Genomic DNA, 18,175 nt, shown 5'->3' with positions numbered 1-18,175 from the left:
TTAAATCCTCAAAATTTCAGTCTCTCATTTGTAAATATTATATTTCTTAAGTCCTCCAAGTAAGCATTTATTAATAAAACGTCTGCTTTTATTATAAAATACAAAAAATTTTTCCAGACATGTTACAGCAAACTGAATTTTTGTTTTCTGATGTTATTGGATGGTAAATTTGAAGTTTTCGATTAAAGGTATGTAAATTAAAGCTGATGCTGGGCGATATGATTAAAAAACAACAAACAAAAAACTTAGAGTTCAGTTCAGTTCTGGACCATTACAATTTCTAATCATTTTAATCTAAGTAATAAGATCAACTTTAAGTCAAAGAATATTTGATTTATTCAAAAATAAATTCAGTGCAAAACGTTCAGACAGTTAATCATTAGTTGAAGCCTTATTATACATGATAAATGTTTGACGATAATCGTTAGAAAACCTCTGCTTTTAATTCGCAAGTTAACAAAAGTCCCCATAGATAATGAAATGGCTACATAGTGTAGTAATTCAACAGGGGAAGCCTGTGCACACTCCTCACAGCCATGCCACAAGCTGATTGTTCATTCTAGGAGTGAGTCAGCTCTTCCATTATGCAAGCATCTGGTGCAGGTTTGCTTGCTGAGGCACAAACGCTGCGTCAAAATAAATGCCAGTCAAAGTGGCACTTGACGGTCACACGCATTGTTGCCCTCAGCCATTTTCATCTCGAATTGATGCATGCCAGAGGAATCTAGGTGAGTTTACAAGTAGTCAAACAAGGAAGTAACATGCAGATAAATGTGTGTGTGTGCGCGTGTGTGTGTAGGCCGCCGCTGCTGCGCATGACGCATTCACACCGAGTGGGTGAAGTCAGTGGGACGCAGTATCATTTTCTCGAAAACTGTATGCAATGTAAAAATCTGGTTTAATTTTAGCCACGTTTCTACAGAACTTCATTTCAGAAGAGTTTAAAGTAGCTGTACCTCTTTGACAAGTGGAAGAACTATCAAAATCAAACTATGGTATCCTTGTGTGTGAGTGTATAAATCGGAAATTAGTTTCTTATAAGATTTCACAGACCATCTGGTGAAAGCTTACTGAGTGTTTCCAAACGCAGCACTGTTTATAAACTCCTTATTTGTGGAACAAACACCTGAAAAAAATCTTTTGCTACTTTTGAACCTGGTTTGAAAACCTGTCTTCCTTCAATACTGATTTTGCATACTTAATTCTTTCTTTGTTTGTTTTGGTTTTGTTTATTTCACATTTTTACTTGGTAATTTATGAGTTTTGTTCCAGTCACAGACTCGCGGCTTTGGTTTATTTATGTATTTTTTTCATCTATTCATTTTGTCAATTTTTCCCCTTTCCTCTAAAAAGCAATGAGAGATTTTTCTCGTTTATGAATAGTGCTATTCAAATAAACTTGTCTTGCCTAAAGCCAGAAAGAATGCTCCACACGGTTTTTCTTTCAACGATAACAACAGTATCATCTAATGCTGTCTACAGTGAGTATATATTATTTGAAAGTGTGTAATCCTTTTTTATGAGTATAATAATGCTCAGAATTGGCTAATACTACTGCTTGATCATTCATGTGCCAATGGATTGAAATTTCATACAGGATCAATGCAGTACCTACCTATACACTTGTGAAAAAGACGAAGAGAGAAAACACAGAGAAGAGGGAAAAAACAGGTCCCTCATTGGTTGGAAATGTGTTCAAATGAATTCCGACTAAGACAAAAGGAATGAACTATGTAGTGACTTTATTTATCTTGCCCTTCACAAAAAAAGCAGACAGTGTTGGAAAGGACGCCTACAGATATCTTATCAGGTTTTGACCTCAGACTCCCGAAATCAGGGGTGGGGAAAACTTAAGTGCTAACATCTGGAGCAAAATGGTGAAATTGCTCATTTTAAATAGATTTTCTTTTTCGTTTTGATTCATTAGAGCTACTCTATTTAGTCCTAGTGTCCTCAGTCGAGGACATTCTGGCCAGTCCAACAGTATCTCAAATATTTGGGTGGGATGCAAGTAATTTTGCTGTCTTGTTGAGACAAAAAGGACACAACAGTGGACACCAATGGGCTGGGTCTTAGGAGGATATATATAACCATGGTCATATTTCAATATGTTATCATTAATAAATAGAAAGTGTACCTCGGAGAGAGCAAAGCGGAGACATCAATCTGCTGAGGGGTCTGTGACAGAGGGCCGTCAACCGTGACATCGGTGCCCTCCTCGTTGCTCTCGAGAAGCTCAGAGGTGTTGCTCTCCCCGAAATCTTCAAAATGCTCCTCCTCACCACTGATGACCGCCACCAGGGAAGGATTGTGCAGCTCGGAGTTGAGAGAGAACCTTTGGATGGGGTGGGGGGCACAAAACAATAATTATTTGACATTACCAAGAATTAATTTCCAAACTGTGCAAATCTCAGATATAAAATGGGGCACTGATGCCATCTACTGGTGATTGTGCATCAGTAAAGTTGTCTCCAAGATTGAAATTCACAGTGGAATAGCATTAAACACTCCCCCTCCCATCTCAGTTGGAAAATAAAATTGACAAGTACCCTCATCAATGGTAGTGAATGACAGTTAATTTTTTTTATACAGTAACTTTTTTTAAGTATAAATGAGTAATAATATTATATAGCAATTGTAATGGAAAATTTCAGCATAAAATATCGTTGTTCAGTGAACACTTGCTTTGTTGGAACAAAGAAACTTTCATTAAACGAGAACACTCTGTGTAGCTAGAATGAGACGACCTTGACAGATAAGTGTTCAACAGTATAAATGTGTATAATTTCCTTGAATTTGACTTCCTTCTGCTAGTTCCGCCCTTCCTTAGCCATAAGAATTTTCCTTTCACTTGTCCCTTCACACTCTCTTACAGACCACCAGACTGCTCTGTCAAGACTTTTGTGTCTTTGAAGCTTCGAATAAAAAAAATAAAAATAAAAAAAATACCATTCGTTCTCCTAACTAGTTTACTGATTTTTCCGAAATTCAAAAAAATTCCACAACACAGACAAGGCCCAAAATGACAAACAATAGGTTTATTTCTTTGATCTGGACATTCAGAAGAAAGAAGAGCAATTTTAATTTCAATCACGTGCAATTAGTCTGTCCGCAAGTACATCAACAATCTGGGCAAACTGAGCGATGGTTAATCTGCTAATTCACATTAATCCTTAAGGCACCTTTGCTTGAAACAAAATGCCTTCTGTCATGCAAAACCAGGATTGATGAATAGAGAGAATCTTTGTTTATGTTTGGCTCAAGAAGCCATTTTGTGACCATTAACTTTTTAATTTTACAGCGTGTTAGCCTAACATAAAAACCACAGAGAATCTGAAAATTGATGGCTTCACACCAATTGGAAATTGAACCAAATTAAAAGATGGAAGGAGGGCTTTTCCTGTTTTCCAATGGAATACGTCGAGAGTTCACTCAGGATGAGGATGTCCAAATCAGCAGAAAAGCTTGCCCTCTCAGCACACAACTACAAGGCCGCATTTCATTCTTAAACAAGACAAGTGTTGTTTTGCTAACTGAAACCGGATGCATGGGTTAAGGTTTACAAACATCAGCGTAAACTAGTTAAACAGTAACACCACCAAACCACTTACCCTTTACCCAGGCTCTTGGCGCATGGTCCCAAATTGAGGTCCCTCACGCAGAGGGTGGACGAGGAAAGGGAACGCATAGCTAAACGTCCTTTGACGCTTTGGCGTGAAAGCCGAGGCGCAACTGGGGTTAGAACCCCAGCCAACCACAGAGGAATCCTGAAGTCTTAGTTAGAACTTCAAACAAAACCAATACTCCATAGAGATAAGACTTCTGGTCAGGTTAGGGTGCACTATGGCTGATAGTGCTTCCCAGCAGACTGAATCAGGGCTAACTATGAGTGGGTTAATCAGATTTGAGGCTAAGCAACAGCCGTCAGACAGTCCAGTTGACCGTCGAAGGGCCAAATGTGTGCGGGGACACAACACTTGGACAGAGAAGGGTTTTAGGGGAGGCTAATCCTGTTACATTCTTAATCCCTCACCCATTGCCTAGTAGCATAAACTGTTGTTGTTCCCCATTGAGGGCTTCAGTTAGCCATGCTAACCTGGTTGAGTAGAAAAACCTAGGGTGTACCGGACCCCCGGCCCCACCCCAAAAACACCAAACAAACAAAAAACTGGGGCACAACAGGTTTGCTGAAAATGAAATATGCAGTTAATTCTCACCAGGTACTATTTATAAATAGTAAAAGTAAACCGTTTACATTTAAAGCATGATGCCAACTGTGTGACTGATACACACACACAAACACACACACGGGATGGCAACCAAAGTAAAATATAACAAAATATTGGGGATAGCAAAATCCGTTAGACACAAGCCTCTATCCCAGTTATTGTAGCAAAAACATAGGGATGGACGAGCAAAGCTTCATGAAACACTGGGGATATTTTTTGACTCCTATAGATAGCGCTCTTGGTTCAAAGAAGCAGGAGAAATATAATACATTTCCACTGCACAGGTATTTATCTTTAAACCAAGAGCACAAACTGAAGCGTAAAAAAAATATCACAGGTGCTTCATGAAGCTTCATTTTTCAATCATTGCGAAAGCTCAATCAAACTAATGGCCCTGCTCCTCTGAACAAGCAAACAGCACAAGAAACAAATCAACCAAAACCTCAATTTCAGTCTCACAATGAGGTTCTGTTTGACAAGAAGGATACGAGGTGACATGAGGACATTGGAAGAGTGTTCCGATAAGCAAGGCTGTGTGAATGGGCAAAGGAGAAAATCAGCTTATTTCACTTGAAAGAAAGAACAAAATATATGGGCAAACAACAAAAGAGCTGAGCTCAACACTTCCTGGAATTCAAGGCTAGAAGGGAAAGGCCAAACACAGTCATCATTCATCAAGGAGGGCAGCAGATCAGTCAGCCCTTGTCATTTGCCCTAAACACTATCAAAACTGCATTTTGTAAAAAGATAGCACAGGGAAAAGGGAAAGATACTGGACAACATTGTGGATTTGTTTACCAAAGTGGAAGGATCTCTGTGGTCAAGGTCTCACATCTCAAGTTCTCTCGGGAAAGTGGTAAAGTTTTGTCTATCCTGAAAACGTCAACATTCAACATTGCAGTTGAAAATGTGCATTGTCATTCATTTTGCCGGCTATTCAAGAAAAGCCAGATGGGCCTCCATTAACTGTGTAAGAATAGTAACCTATCCTTCCTATTAATCTGCCCGTCTGCTGACCCAAATAGAACTCTAACAGTCACTTATCCAGCACTGGCACGAACATCACATGATCAGTGTGAAGGGTCAGTGCACTAGCTACTCTAAGCTTAACCTTTGGTTTAGTGTTTTCCAACCAATGAGAGATCACAGGCGAGCAACAGAAAAATCAGCCAAAGGTGTATTTCTGTTTTAAAACCTACAAAGGTTTGAATTTTGAGAGTGTAAAAGTCCATGTCTGTCTGAGAAAATTTTAAACTCTGTGGGGGAGGGGTTTTACTGCTTTAAAGCATATACAATACATTTAAAAAACTAAAGAAGGAACAAGCAAAAATATACAGTAAATTGGAAATCATACAGTATAATCATGAAAAACATTCATTATTGACAAAGGGCATTTTTAAAAAACAAAAACAATGAAAGGGAAACTGTTCTAAATTGAGAAACGTATACCAAAAAAATAGAAGGAAAATATACAGGAAATAAAAGGAAAAGAAAATGATTTAAAAAAAATACCGTAAATAAGTAAATGGAAAAAAAAACTATAAATAAACAAGGAAAACATACATAAAATAAAATAAAAAGTCAACCTTCACTTTGCATATTTTACTAATTGTGAATAAAGTTTGAACCATAACTCCTGTGTTAAACATAGGGAACTTTGTATAAATTCACCTTTTCATGCAAGTGACATATGGTGAAAGGTATAGTAATTATATTCTCTTTTACTTTAGAGCATAAGATCCAATTATATTGTAGTAGTTGGCAAAATCGTAGCAAGCAGAAAAGAAACATTGCAAGTGACTTGAAACCAACCTATTTCTGGCTTCTTCAGGGTCATGAAGTGCCGCCTCGATACCACTGTCCGTGTCCACATCCTCGTGCATCTCGGGGGGCACCAGGGCAGCGGTGTCCTCGTCGGTGAAGGTCTCACACTCGCTGTACGTGCTTTCGGAACCTAGGTAGGCACTGTCTGTCACCTCATTTTGCTGCAGCAACACAAAAAATAGGATTTTCAAAAAAGGCACCAAATAATCCACTTTCTATATTAGGGATCAGTTATCTGCCAGGCCGATTATCGGATATCGGCTTTTATGACGGATATTGACATCGGCCTTTTTTTTTTTAATTGATGGTCGACAATAAATCAATTCAACCGCTCGGTGTCAATGGTTTTACGGCTCCCTTTGGTTAACTTTGGAATCAAATAAATCCCATTTGCAATCATTTAGTAATGAACACATGGTGCCATTTTAAACCTCTACCTGTTTTGACAATCTATAGTAATTTTTAGACTCTTATTGTTTTTCTTTTGATGTTTTTTGTTTGACGTATCAAGATCAACGGCCCGAATCGGGTCTAAATTGACACATAGAGGCTGATATTGTGATGTCAGGCAACTATTTATTTGAATTCCCAGTTAATTTTATGAGAGATTTTGCTCACCCTAGAAACACTGCAACATCTGTTTTTGGAATGAAAACAAAGATAAGTTAAAGTTTAACAATTTCAATCAGAAATTTGTGAGAATTTACGGAGATATTCAACTTGTTTCTGTACTCGTTTACCTTTTTAAAACATGATGATGACAATTGAAGCTGCCTGAAATTTTGAGTTTTACAAGAGTGGGGTGGCCAGGGTGACTTAAAATTTAAACGACGGGTTGCCAATGTTAGTCATGCATACGTGTATCTACGCATGATTGTCAACATAAAATGTATGTTGAGAATCATGCATAAATGCACGGTGTAATTTGGATTTCAGTAACAAATGTGACAGACAAAAAGTACAGTTCAAAGAATGTAGAAAACATGTTTTCTTAATCCTTTTTAAGTCCTGCCACTGAGATTGAAGCCAATAAACAACGACCAAAACAAATGACACACCGTGAACAGACTTCACAGGCAATCTGTTGCTTTTCAAATGGCCTGTAGCAGCAAGATACTTTTTTTTAAGCTTTCAACAACACAAGCTCATTATAAAAAGTTAGAAATTGAATTTGAAACATGCAGGAAGCAAAATGTGGCCTGGCTGTAAAGAAACAATGAATTCAAACCAGGTGAGTCAAATAAAAAGGCGTACCAAGGTGAAGACCACGTCAGGAGAAGCTGAGCCAACAGAGCGACCCACCATACCCAAAACCATTCTCCCAGGACAGAATCACAGACAGGAAAACTGGGCTGCCATCAGAGCATCCTAAAATGCTTCCTTATCCTCCATGCTCGTGCTGAGACAGAGCCGATTTGAAAAATGGAAAGTACTGTACACACGTTCAGTTCCGTTGGGTGGTCAGAGGGGCGGAGACCAAAGTCCAAAAAGAGTAGCACTAGTCAGCTGTAATGCTGCAGGACCAGCGGCGAGATAAAACACCATGACGACGACGTAATCTTTCTCAGCCGTCACAATAATTATGACGAGATGAATGTGCAATATCCCAAAGTGCAAATCATTAAAGCATTACATAATAGCTTTTGCCATGTGCCTGCATCACAGGTGAACAACAGGTTAGTTCAAGTGATTTTTTTGGGTGAGGTTTTACATTTCTGAGTGGGATTTGAAAATGTTTAATTGGGGAAAAAAGGTGTAAAATGAGAAGTGAAGGAAAAAGTTGGTGCATAGGGCCTCGTGCCCGGGCTGTACAGCGTCACCTTGCTTGTTTTGAAAGCAAACAGTGGCGGAACAGTGCGGCCATTGAGGAGGCACTCTTTTCTGAGTGGAAAAACAAGTCGGCGGACGCAGGTGGGGCGACTACTTCAAAAAGATGCAGAAAAACATTGCTCAGTCAAACATTAATTTTGGGTCAATGTTTGCATTGATTAAGATATTTTCCTTTCTTCTTACTGGCTATTTTTTGTTGCTTTTGGTACAGGAGTCGAGAAATACACAGGGACAACATCACACAAAGAGATTTTTCATCAAACCTGAATCCTGTTTGGGGAGTTATTTAAAAAATGACACAAACCTGAAGCAATTAGAGCTGCAACAATTAGAGATGGTAAATAATATTTATTCGTTTATTCGATTCAATAATCTAAAAATTAATCGACATATATCAGTTCTAGCCAAACTAGCAATATTTAAAAAAAATATCTTTGGACCAAACATCTTTGAATGCAGTAGAATTGAAAGGATTCCTCCATAGTCAAACTAATCTGTAACCCATCAATCCATTTATTATCTATAGCTGCTTATCCTCATTAAGGTTGCAGGCCTGCTGGTGCCTATCCCAGCTGTCTTTGGGCAGTAGGGAGGAGACACCCTCAACTTGTTGCCAGCCAATTTCAAGGCACGCAAAGACGGACAACCATTCATTTATGTATTCAACCAGAGAAGTAAGTAGAATATTGCATTTTACTTTAAAAAAAAAAAAAGATTATTTTCACTTAAAAAAAAATCTAACAGTTTTGTACTTTTTTGCTGACATAACGGATCATTTGTTGAAGTGACCTTTTTAAGACATTCTGAAACTATCTGCTCCCTTTGCTGACACTTGCGAATGTTTGTCCTTCAATGGGATAGGGGTTCTGGCAATTAATTTGCTCTTAATTATAAAATAAATATGTACTGATCCTGTCCCAGCATTAAAATGCATTAAATAAATGTGTTTATACCTACAGAAACACTGTTAAAAGTCTCATTTACCCTCTGAAAGTGCTTTCGCGTATCCCCAATTTAGAAGTACTGCTGTATAACATATTACACATGATCCGAATCATAGTTTGTACATACAATAACTCTTAGAATTAAACACACATGTTGACATTTGTATACACACTCATGCCTTACTGGAGCAATTTAATGACTGTTTATTTTGAGTGGCTAGATGCAATTTCTATTTCATTGCATTGACCTTGTAGCATGTAAAAAAAAAAAAAAGAAGAAGTAGACTAATCTAATCTAATAAGTGATTTTACATCTCGTCTGCACCTGCACATTTGGAACAACCTTTTTTCTAAGAAATCAAGCAGGGCACTGGGTCTCCAAGAGAAGGTTAAATCAACACTAATCATGACACTCCATTGTTCGAAATGCACCCACTGGCAGAAACAGTTATTTTTTCGCAGACGCCAGCAACAATATGATGGTTATATACACAAATTCGGCATGGGGGGGGGGTGGACAGGTATGTCAGATATGCTAACCACAACTGTAAAAACAGTCCAAAGCTTTTTTGTGATCTGCCCATTTCAATATTTGTTAAAGGATAGTGTACAGCCCAGCCTGCCAGATGCTACTCAATGTCAGCCAAACCAGGTTGTTCATTGTGGAATATTCTCAGAGTGTTAATGATAGCTCTGTTACCCGCTCATTCGGTTGCAGCGGCAAGAGTGAGAGTGCACCAAAGGTTCACCTCATCAACCTCACGCTACCACAACAACAGGAAGTAGCGGCACAACGGAGCTGTTTCTCACCTCGTCATATTCTTCTGGGCAGCCAACAGCTCCGTCGCCTGGACTGTAGTTTGCACTGTACAGCTGCGGCTCGGGACCTGACGATAGGAGAGGAAGATGTGTTTCATGAGTGTAAACATTACATCATTGTGCAAAGAAGCTCTGCAAACACAGAAGAGTAATAATGTGTACCTACAAATAGTTTTCATGAAGCAAAGGACAAGAAGGGTAAATAGGTGTGGTCACCGCTTACATCATCTCATAGTTTATTTGAGTTTGGAAAAAAAGCTCTGGAAGCATGTATGTTGTCATTTTGAAACCCATAAAAGTTCAAATAGTATTTTCCCTTTAGCAATCTTGTTAAATATTTGTACTATGTTACATACTGTGCTCTCTAAAATGTGCCTATTCACTTAGATATTTGTATTCTTTTGTTTTATTTGAGCCCTCAGCTATATAATAATGTTGTGGTCTGTCTGTAACATCCTAAGATGTCATAGGATGGTGCCAAGACCCTGACAAATAAAAACGTGGTAAGTGGCATCAAGGAAGTATTGTTGTAGAGAAGCATCTTAACTGATACATTTGCAGCTTTGTATTTTTTGGAGGAGCTTAGTCTAGCCTGGGTTGTTAGTTGAAGTTACAGAGTGCCTTCGCCTTATGTGCATGTATAAAATAAAATAGTTTACATTAAACTTCTTAGCATCATTGACTGTGGTATACTTAAATGCAGTTCAAAGGGGATTTCAAACCACGAATACTCTTTACAAAAATGCTCTATCTAGCCCCACAAGTCTACACATGACATTGTGATTAATATAACATTTTCAGAATGTGAACCAAGCAGCAAATTCCTCTTGTTTTTATTCATTTCAGGGGGTGGCTGTTTCACCCCTTACTGTTGACTGAAAATTACATCACAGTTCCTTATGGCCCAGCTATCAACCAAACCAGGCTCAGCTTGTGATGATCACATGACCGCCCCCCAAAAAACAGGTGGATATTGCTACTTAAAGTCATATCACACAAACATGATAAAAATCTGAATTCTGTTTTGACGCTACTGGAAGTGCATAGAACCTAATATTTTCAAGAATACTTTTGGGTCATACTAATACTATTTGGGGGTTGTTGAAGCCTTAATAAAATGTAATGGTGGAGGGATTGATGTTTGACAAATTGATACCATATGTCTCTCTCTCTCACTCTCTCTCTCTCGCTGAGTTGCGTTTGGTGGAGTGAACAATCATATCAGCACATTTTCGAGGTTGCGTCCTTGGAGCTAAGCTCCTTATGTAATATTTACGCTCAAATTTCAGGGGCTATAGCGCATCACGTGACGAGGACACAAGCAAAATTCAAAAACAATATAAGTAAGTGCCAGACGAGAACCTGCATCCAATTGGCCACAAAAATGACGACACACCCGGAGACAAGGGGTGTAACCTGAGATGAACAAGATTAAGTCTCTTGTGTCATCCTAACGGAGTTTTGAATGCACCCTGGTGTAAAAGTAGGAGCTGAGTGGATTCAAAGCTTTTACATAATGGTTTGCTGCCTGATACTTGATGATACTGCAGACCATTTAAGTGCAATGAGACTGCAGACATACCGGAGCTGCTACAAGGAATGAGACGTTTCCATAACCTGCAGGCTGCAGCCTTGACTTTTATTAAAAACAAATACCTGCCCGTTAAAAAAAAGGTTCAAACTAAGGCTGGGATTCTGAACTGCAGCTTTCTGTCATGGATGTCATGTGGACATAAGCAATTAAAAGTAAAGCTCAGATGGCTTTCAAATAGGGTAAGATTGAGGGAGTGCAAAAAAAAAAAAATGTAATAAATTGCAGCAATCCCCCACGATAATGCAGTTCACCCATCTTGTTGTGGCTACTTTTTTTACCAAACATAAAAAAGAAAACAAAAACGTTTTTTAAAACAAATTATATATTTTTTCAGGATGTCTGTCTCAACAAATACTGACATAAAACTGCAATAAAAAGATTTACTCATGAATGAAAAATCTGTAACAGAGTGAAACCGAAACGTGATATAGCGAGAGAAAATTGTGTTAGCTGCTTATTCATGTGTGTAAATCTGACCACACAAAGAAATAATGGAGACATTTTCTAGAAGCAGCCATCTTGGTTGTATTTGAACTGTTTTCTTGCAATCAACTTTAGAAGATGCCTATAGACAAAGAAGATCTATTTTTGGCTTTAAATTAGTTGAATTGTATTTGCGTATATACACATATCTAATAACAGGATTAATCTTGCAAATAAATTTAGAGTTTTAGAGTAATAATCAATGACAAAAAGCCAAAATGTAATTGTGCTTTGTTGACATTTGTTGACAAAATAGCACAACACAGGCATGACTGAGATTTCTGAAGGTGCAATTAAAACGCGGCTGTCTCTCTGGCAACCAAAAGGAAGAACAAAAAAAAAAAACTGGACAGGCCCAGAGAGACAAAGAGAGGGGGAGCTTTAAATTATTTAGGCGAACAGGACACTGTGCCCTCTGTTGAGCTCTGAAACATCGCCAACGTTCGTGCAGCTCAAGCTTTCAGGTGCATTTCTTATTCATGTCTCAGAGTAACCAGATCTATTCAACCCAGAAAGCGCTGGAAAAAAATATAATAAAGAGGCCACTGGTATCAATATGGAATTGAGGCAAGCAGTGCTTTTGCACAACAACAATCTAATCCTGACATTTCTTTGATTTACGTCAGATAACCTTTAACAAAATTGGCTCAATTGCTTTAAAATCCCCAAACAATGTTTTTCCACTTGCCTCCATTGCTGATAGCAGAAATTCCTCGGTGGAAGTCTTCAAAGCTGATCACTCCCAGACCACTGGGATCCAAAAACTTGGTCAGATCTTTTACCTGAAAGGCAGAAACACAGAAATTCAGGATTCAGAATAGCCGATGGACAGGTAATCAGCAGGGCCAATTATCGATTCTGATCTTCCACATTTTGACAAATATCTGCATTGGACATTTTTTTTAATGTATTTATTATTTTTTATTTATTATTTATGTATTTTTTATGTATGTATTTATTTCAAAAATCTGTAATAAAAACTACCATTCATTTGAATTTTCAGTTAATGGATTAGTTAAGGGATTCTGTTGACCCACAAGGAATTGACCATGATTCCACTACCTTGCAATACTTATTTATCACTTGCCGGTTTTGCATAAATTATGAATAACTATTTTCTGCAAAGCCATTAATTGTAACATTTAAAATCAAAATGTATTAGTTTTGTCTGAAAATTATGAACAGATTTATTTTTGAATAAATCAAACCTTTAAGTAAATATTTGTTGGAGTTATTACTTTGATTGAAATTTCTTAAAATTGGAATTGTCCAGAATGACTCAAAAATAAACAACTTTTTTTTTTTTCATTTTAGACTTGCAGGCTAAATGTTGGAGTTATTACTTTGATTGAAATTTCTTAAAATTTCTTTAAAAAAAATTGGAATTGTCCAGAATGACTCAAAAATAAATAACTTTTTTTTTTTTTCATTTTAGACTTGCAGGCTAAATAGGGACAAAAAATCAAGATGAACCAAGAGTGAAAAAAAAATAGTTAACAGCTATTTTTATGGCCAGAATTCAGATTTTACAAGGATGTTAATATGTGCAAAGTGCAAGTGTTTGCATACACAGAAAAACAAGGCATGAATGCTCACATGAGGCAGTTTGTTGAGCACGAAAATATCTGCACCCCAGTGTTAAACAGGTTACGTAAGGGCACCTACATACTGTATATTCCATCAGGCTGTCACCTAGCAACAAGAGCAAGCTTCCGGCGCTGCAGCACCTCGGAGAGTAAAAATAACATGAATTTGGAGCAGATCTGCGCTGGGAAAAAAATGTGCAGAAACTCCTCCAGGCTCGGACGGCAATGCCAACTTTGTGGCGGAGCGGCAAGCGTAACTGCGGGGCCGACAGCTGCAGCAAACAATCAACATTGACGCACAAATAACAGGCTGCCACAAGCCGACACAAAAAAAACGACACAAAGTAATTATTATAGTACAATCCCAAGCAAATTCACTGAGTCTTCTCTTTCAAGACTTCTTTTGTGCGTAGTAGATCTTGTTGTGAATAATTTTGTATCAGTTACTCTTGCAAACAAGATGATCCGCTCAGCAATGCTGATCTCTGACTCAGGGTGGCTAAGAAGGCTCATGCAGCTAATACAGTCCAGCAGCCGTTTTGGGCTAAAGGGAGAGCTCAGCAAATGATGTTTGACACTGTCAAGTTTAAAAATAGCTCACTTTTCCGTGATAAGAACTTTCCATAAAGTAGGAGGAAAAAATAAGATCCCCTGGGCAAGTTGAACTTGTTCTGTGGCCAAGCTTGTAATTTCATCAGTAAAAATAAAATTGCAGCGGCTCAAAGGTTAATGGACAACTAGGCTATCAAATGAATGGATAACTATTTTTGATAATTGATGAATCTTTGGATTTCCTTATTCATTTTAAACTGTATGCATGCTTAGAATTTCAGCTTCTATAAACTGCAACTTTTTTTCTAATGATTTAATCCCTGCAGTTTAGAGTCTAGTACGGTTTACCAGTGACATTTTTTGTTGTTTTTGTTCAATCTTTGCTGCTGTGGTTTGTATGATGATGCAGCTTGGAGTCCAGGAAATATGTTTTTTTTAATTGCTTTTTCTTTTGGAAAACGAACATACCATTTGTTAGTTAGATGTGTGCTTTTTGGGACGTGGCCTAGTGAGTGATGTCATGACCTTGCCGGTTACATGTTTTATTTAGCTACAGGCTCTAGTTTGGTCAATGTGCTATGGCCACTACCCCGAGGGCAACTTCTCTGGAGAGAAAATCCCCTGTGTCTCTGGACTACGGTCAGGGGACGGCAACATGAACATCACAGGCCCTTTAACAAGTTCAGTATGGTGGCAAGGAAAAAGAGTCAGTGGCCTGGTGCACTTTTAAGTTGTGTTGTAAAAGAAAGAAAAAAAACTAAATTAAATATACCACCCACATACTAGTGCTTGAGGGCCACTGTTTTTCTATGGGTACTTAGGATCAACTAGCTGATCATTAAACTTGGGAAAAAAAATGTTCCAGCGATATACAGAAACTGCTAAAAGGGGTGATGTGAGAAAGTAGGTGTGACTGTAGCGCTAAGACTCAATCTGACGCGCAATGCTATTCTGCAGGCTATATAAAATAATAACCACAGAACAGCAGGTTAAGGTCATCCATCAATTTTCCATAGTCGCTTATCCTCACAAGGGTCGCAGGCTTGCTGGTGCCAATCCGAGCTGACTTCGAGCAGTATGTGTTTGCAATAGTGTGGCAAATCATTAAATTGTTCACCATCATAAATACATGTTGCTTATGTGGTAACAAAAACTATGCGTGATCATCATATTTCCAGCTGTGACACAGCTTTATGTGTTGAGCAATGGACCAAGCACACATCTTATGAGTATTTAAGAAACTTAACACTATAACACAATTTAGCAATACGTTGCTTCACTCTCCAGTTCATTCACTTTTACTTTGAAAAGTAAGAGTCCTGTACATGTCACAGCATTACGAAGCATTCAAATACGAGTGCTGACATCTGCAGGAATCCTGCTTAAGATCTCACGTACCCCCTTGGAGTGCCTACAAGTAACCCTATTTGAGAACTACTGTTCTATACTACAACTCTACTAACAAAGGAATCCAAAAGTAAACATAATGAAAGGCCTGAACTCAAAAGGCATTTTGCGGCTACTCTGGTTGGCCGAGCATTGAGGACATTGTGGTTTTTCCCGTTCCTCTATTTGTGTCTAATCAGTGATGGGGCACGCCTGAGCGCACCCCCGCACACAGTCTTAACCCTTTTCACAAGAATACACTTTCGGTGGAAGAGTTTCCCTCGGGGGGGGGGGGGATTTTTCACAATAGTTCCCATCTAAAACACTGATAAGATGATCAATAGGAAGACGGACATGCTGAGAGACCAGTAGGAGAGGAAAATACAAAGGAGAAAAACTACATACATTAGACTGAAGGGGACCTAAAAAGGGGACAGTTCAGGCCAGTGAACATTCCTTTGTGGATTAGAGGAGCAGTGCATAAAAGCGGAGGGGAGGCAAGCTGGCTAAAAGTGGGGTTGGGAGTGTTGACGGACAAGCGAGTTGCCGCCACAATACAGCTTGGTGCGGCTTTTGTGTACAATTGGGGTCAAGAACAGCGAGCGTGGCGGTTACCAAGAGGACTTTGCAAGCCTTCAGAAACTCGAAATGTTTGTGAGTTTTAAAGACTCAGTGAGAGTTTTTGTTTTGTTTTTTGTTTTGTTTTGTTTTTCAGAAAAGTAGTAACAGCACACCAAATGCAGAAGGATGAATTTTAGTGCTCCAAATGCAAACCAGAATCACAACACAATCTGGTTTGAGAGACATCTTGGAATGAAGAGAGGGAAATTGACTTTTTTTTTTTTTAAATCTGATTCATTGATTGACAAAATAAATCATGAACACTTATTAGTAGAGCCCTATACTGTATTTCAAAACGCACTTTTCCCAATTTAATTGAACATTGATTTAGCATTCATTTATCATGGTTCAGGGTCCTGTATAGTTTCGCCCTTGCATGGCAGCTATCATATCCTGGAATAATTCTGGAGAAACAATTTGCATGCTTCAGCACAAGCCTGAATTGGACATGTACACAAATACTTAACAGTTATCTGGCAGCCAAATATGCAAATAAGGAACCGGGTCAAACAAAAGCAGGAATTTAGTTCAAACCATTCATTTCACCCTCGCTATATCTGAATGAAGATCGGTGGTTTATACATACATACATAAATCCCAGCTATATTCACAATTATCTCTGCCAGTAACCTTATGGCGCTGATTCTGATGTCACATCTAAACTCAATTATCTAATTGGCCTGCACTTCTACTGGCTTTTTATATCCTGCAAGTGCAGCAAAGTGCTTGATAATGTCCCTGTGACTCCATAGGCTGCTCTGTGGTTTTCTTAGTAGGCTGCTCTTGAAATAAATAAATAACTCTGGATTTTGCTGCTTAATTCATATTCTTCAAAACACAATATTAAACGAACACAACGTTTCGACTAATAGAAGAATATGTTTTATGAGCTGTCGAAGTTAAAGTGTTATTTTGGGAGTTTGATTTGAATTTTATAAAGCGTTAAAAATTGTTTACTCAACTCAGTTGTATTTCTGTCTGTCCTGTCGCAGCTGAATTCTGCTAACTTTGTAACCAAATTTAGAGGGGAGTCTTTGGCACAAAAACAAAAGTGTATGTTTCTGTAAATTTACTTTAAATGTCGCTTGATAGTTTATTGGAAAAATAAACATAGCAACATACACCTTGCTGTACATCTCTAGCAAAGGAAAAGAAGATGGGAAAAGAATCATATCAAAGGATCAAAGGAATTATTACATTAGTGCAGATGCTTGTTTTTAATATACTTTGGCATTACTTCCAAAATGGTAGTGAAATCAATACTTTACCAGCTTCGAAAAAAATGAATTATTGAACATTTTGCAATCAATCAGATTTTTTAAAGCTCTTCATCATAAAAAAGACAAAAGGAAAAAAGCTTTGGATGAACATGCAGGAAATAAAATACCAGGCAGGTTTCCAGTCAGGGTCAATTACTTTTGGAAACTATGGAAAAAATCCATGAATAAATATTACCCTGGATAAACGTGAATACCAAAAAAAAAACAAAAAACAACTCTGCTGAAATGTGGGTGTGAGAAAGAAACCAAACAAAAATAGAAATATGAGTCAAACAACACCTACTCCATGAAATCAAATGAGCCTGCAGTCATGGAAATGTATGGTCTTCAGTTCTCACTTACACAACAACAGGTGGAGTCATTAGTCCATTGAATAACTACATGACAATAGCATGCCTTTGTGCTGTACATATACACTCACACATTCATGGGCAGCCTGTGGCATGCAACCAAACCGCGACGTCCGTCTGACTCAGGCAAATACATTTGACTCTTAATCCTTTACCATTCCATGTGGTGAACCATGGAAGTCCAATTCAGTAGTTCAAGGATTTTATTTTTTTTTAAACGACATAGTTGTTATATGCCATGGTGTCAAACTTAAGGCCTGGGGGCTAAATCCGGCCCACCACATCATTTAATGTAGCCCTCGAAAGGAAATCATGTCCATTTGTATGAGCTCTTGCGAAAGTCATTTCCATTATTTTAACTTGTCATGCATAGTATATAGTAAATAATAAAATAAAGTTGAGATTTTGTGATATATTTTGGTTCATTTTGTTGCAGTAACTTCAACAATGAGTCAACAAATTTGTGTCTTTTACTTCTGATTTCATAACTAGTACCAACCAAATTCATTTTAAAAAAATGAACACAAATGAGAACACCTTCTCATATTGGCCCAATGAGGGAAACTGTAGTGACAAAAATGGGTTTGACACCCCTGTTTTATGCTAATCAGTGCAGTGTTTTTAAGTGTTTTGATTACAAGTGCTAACCTATTTGCATGTAATGTTTCTAGCTTATT

The 18,175-nt window shown here is 38.0% G+C and overlaps 1 protein-coding gene across 2 annotated transcripts in view; it reads right to left on the bottom strand.

Moving 5' to 3' along the window:
• The window catches only part of rab11fip3 (RAB11 family interacting protein 3 (class II)), a 29,895-nt gene that overhangs the window by 8,140 nt on the left and 3,580 nt on the right, over positions 1–18,175 (bottom strand). For both annotated transcript variants that reach the window (XM_088439481.1, XM_088439482.1), the window contains exons 2-5: positions 12,412–12,505; positions 9,638–9,714; positions 6,042–6,214; positions 2,138–2,335 (exon numbers count right to left, since the gene is read on the bottom strand). In XM_088439481.1, the coding sequence (XP_088295607.1) occupies positions 2,138–2,335; positions 6,042–6,214; positions 9,638–9,714; positions 12,412–12,505 (542 nt within the window). The remainder of the gene's footprint in view (positions 1–2,137; positions 2,336–6,041; positions 6,215–9,637; positions 9,715–12,411; positions 12,506–18,175) is intronic.

Source organism: Hippichthys cyanospilos, chromosome 17, assembly GCF_059441005.1.
Source record: "Hippichthys cyanospilos isolate Australia breed blue-spotted pipefish chromosome 17, RoL_Hcya_1.0, whole genome shotgun sequence".
Lineage (NCBI taxonomy): Eukaryota > Metazoa > Chordata > Actinopteri > Syngnathiformes > Syngnathidae > Hippichthys > Hippichthys cyanospilos.
The sequence above is the reverse complement of the archived record's forward strand: the minus strand, read 5'-3'. Positions and strand labels throughout refer to the sequence as shown.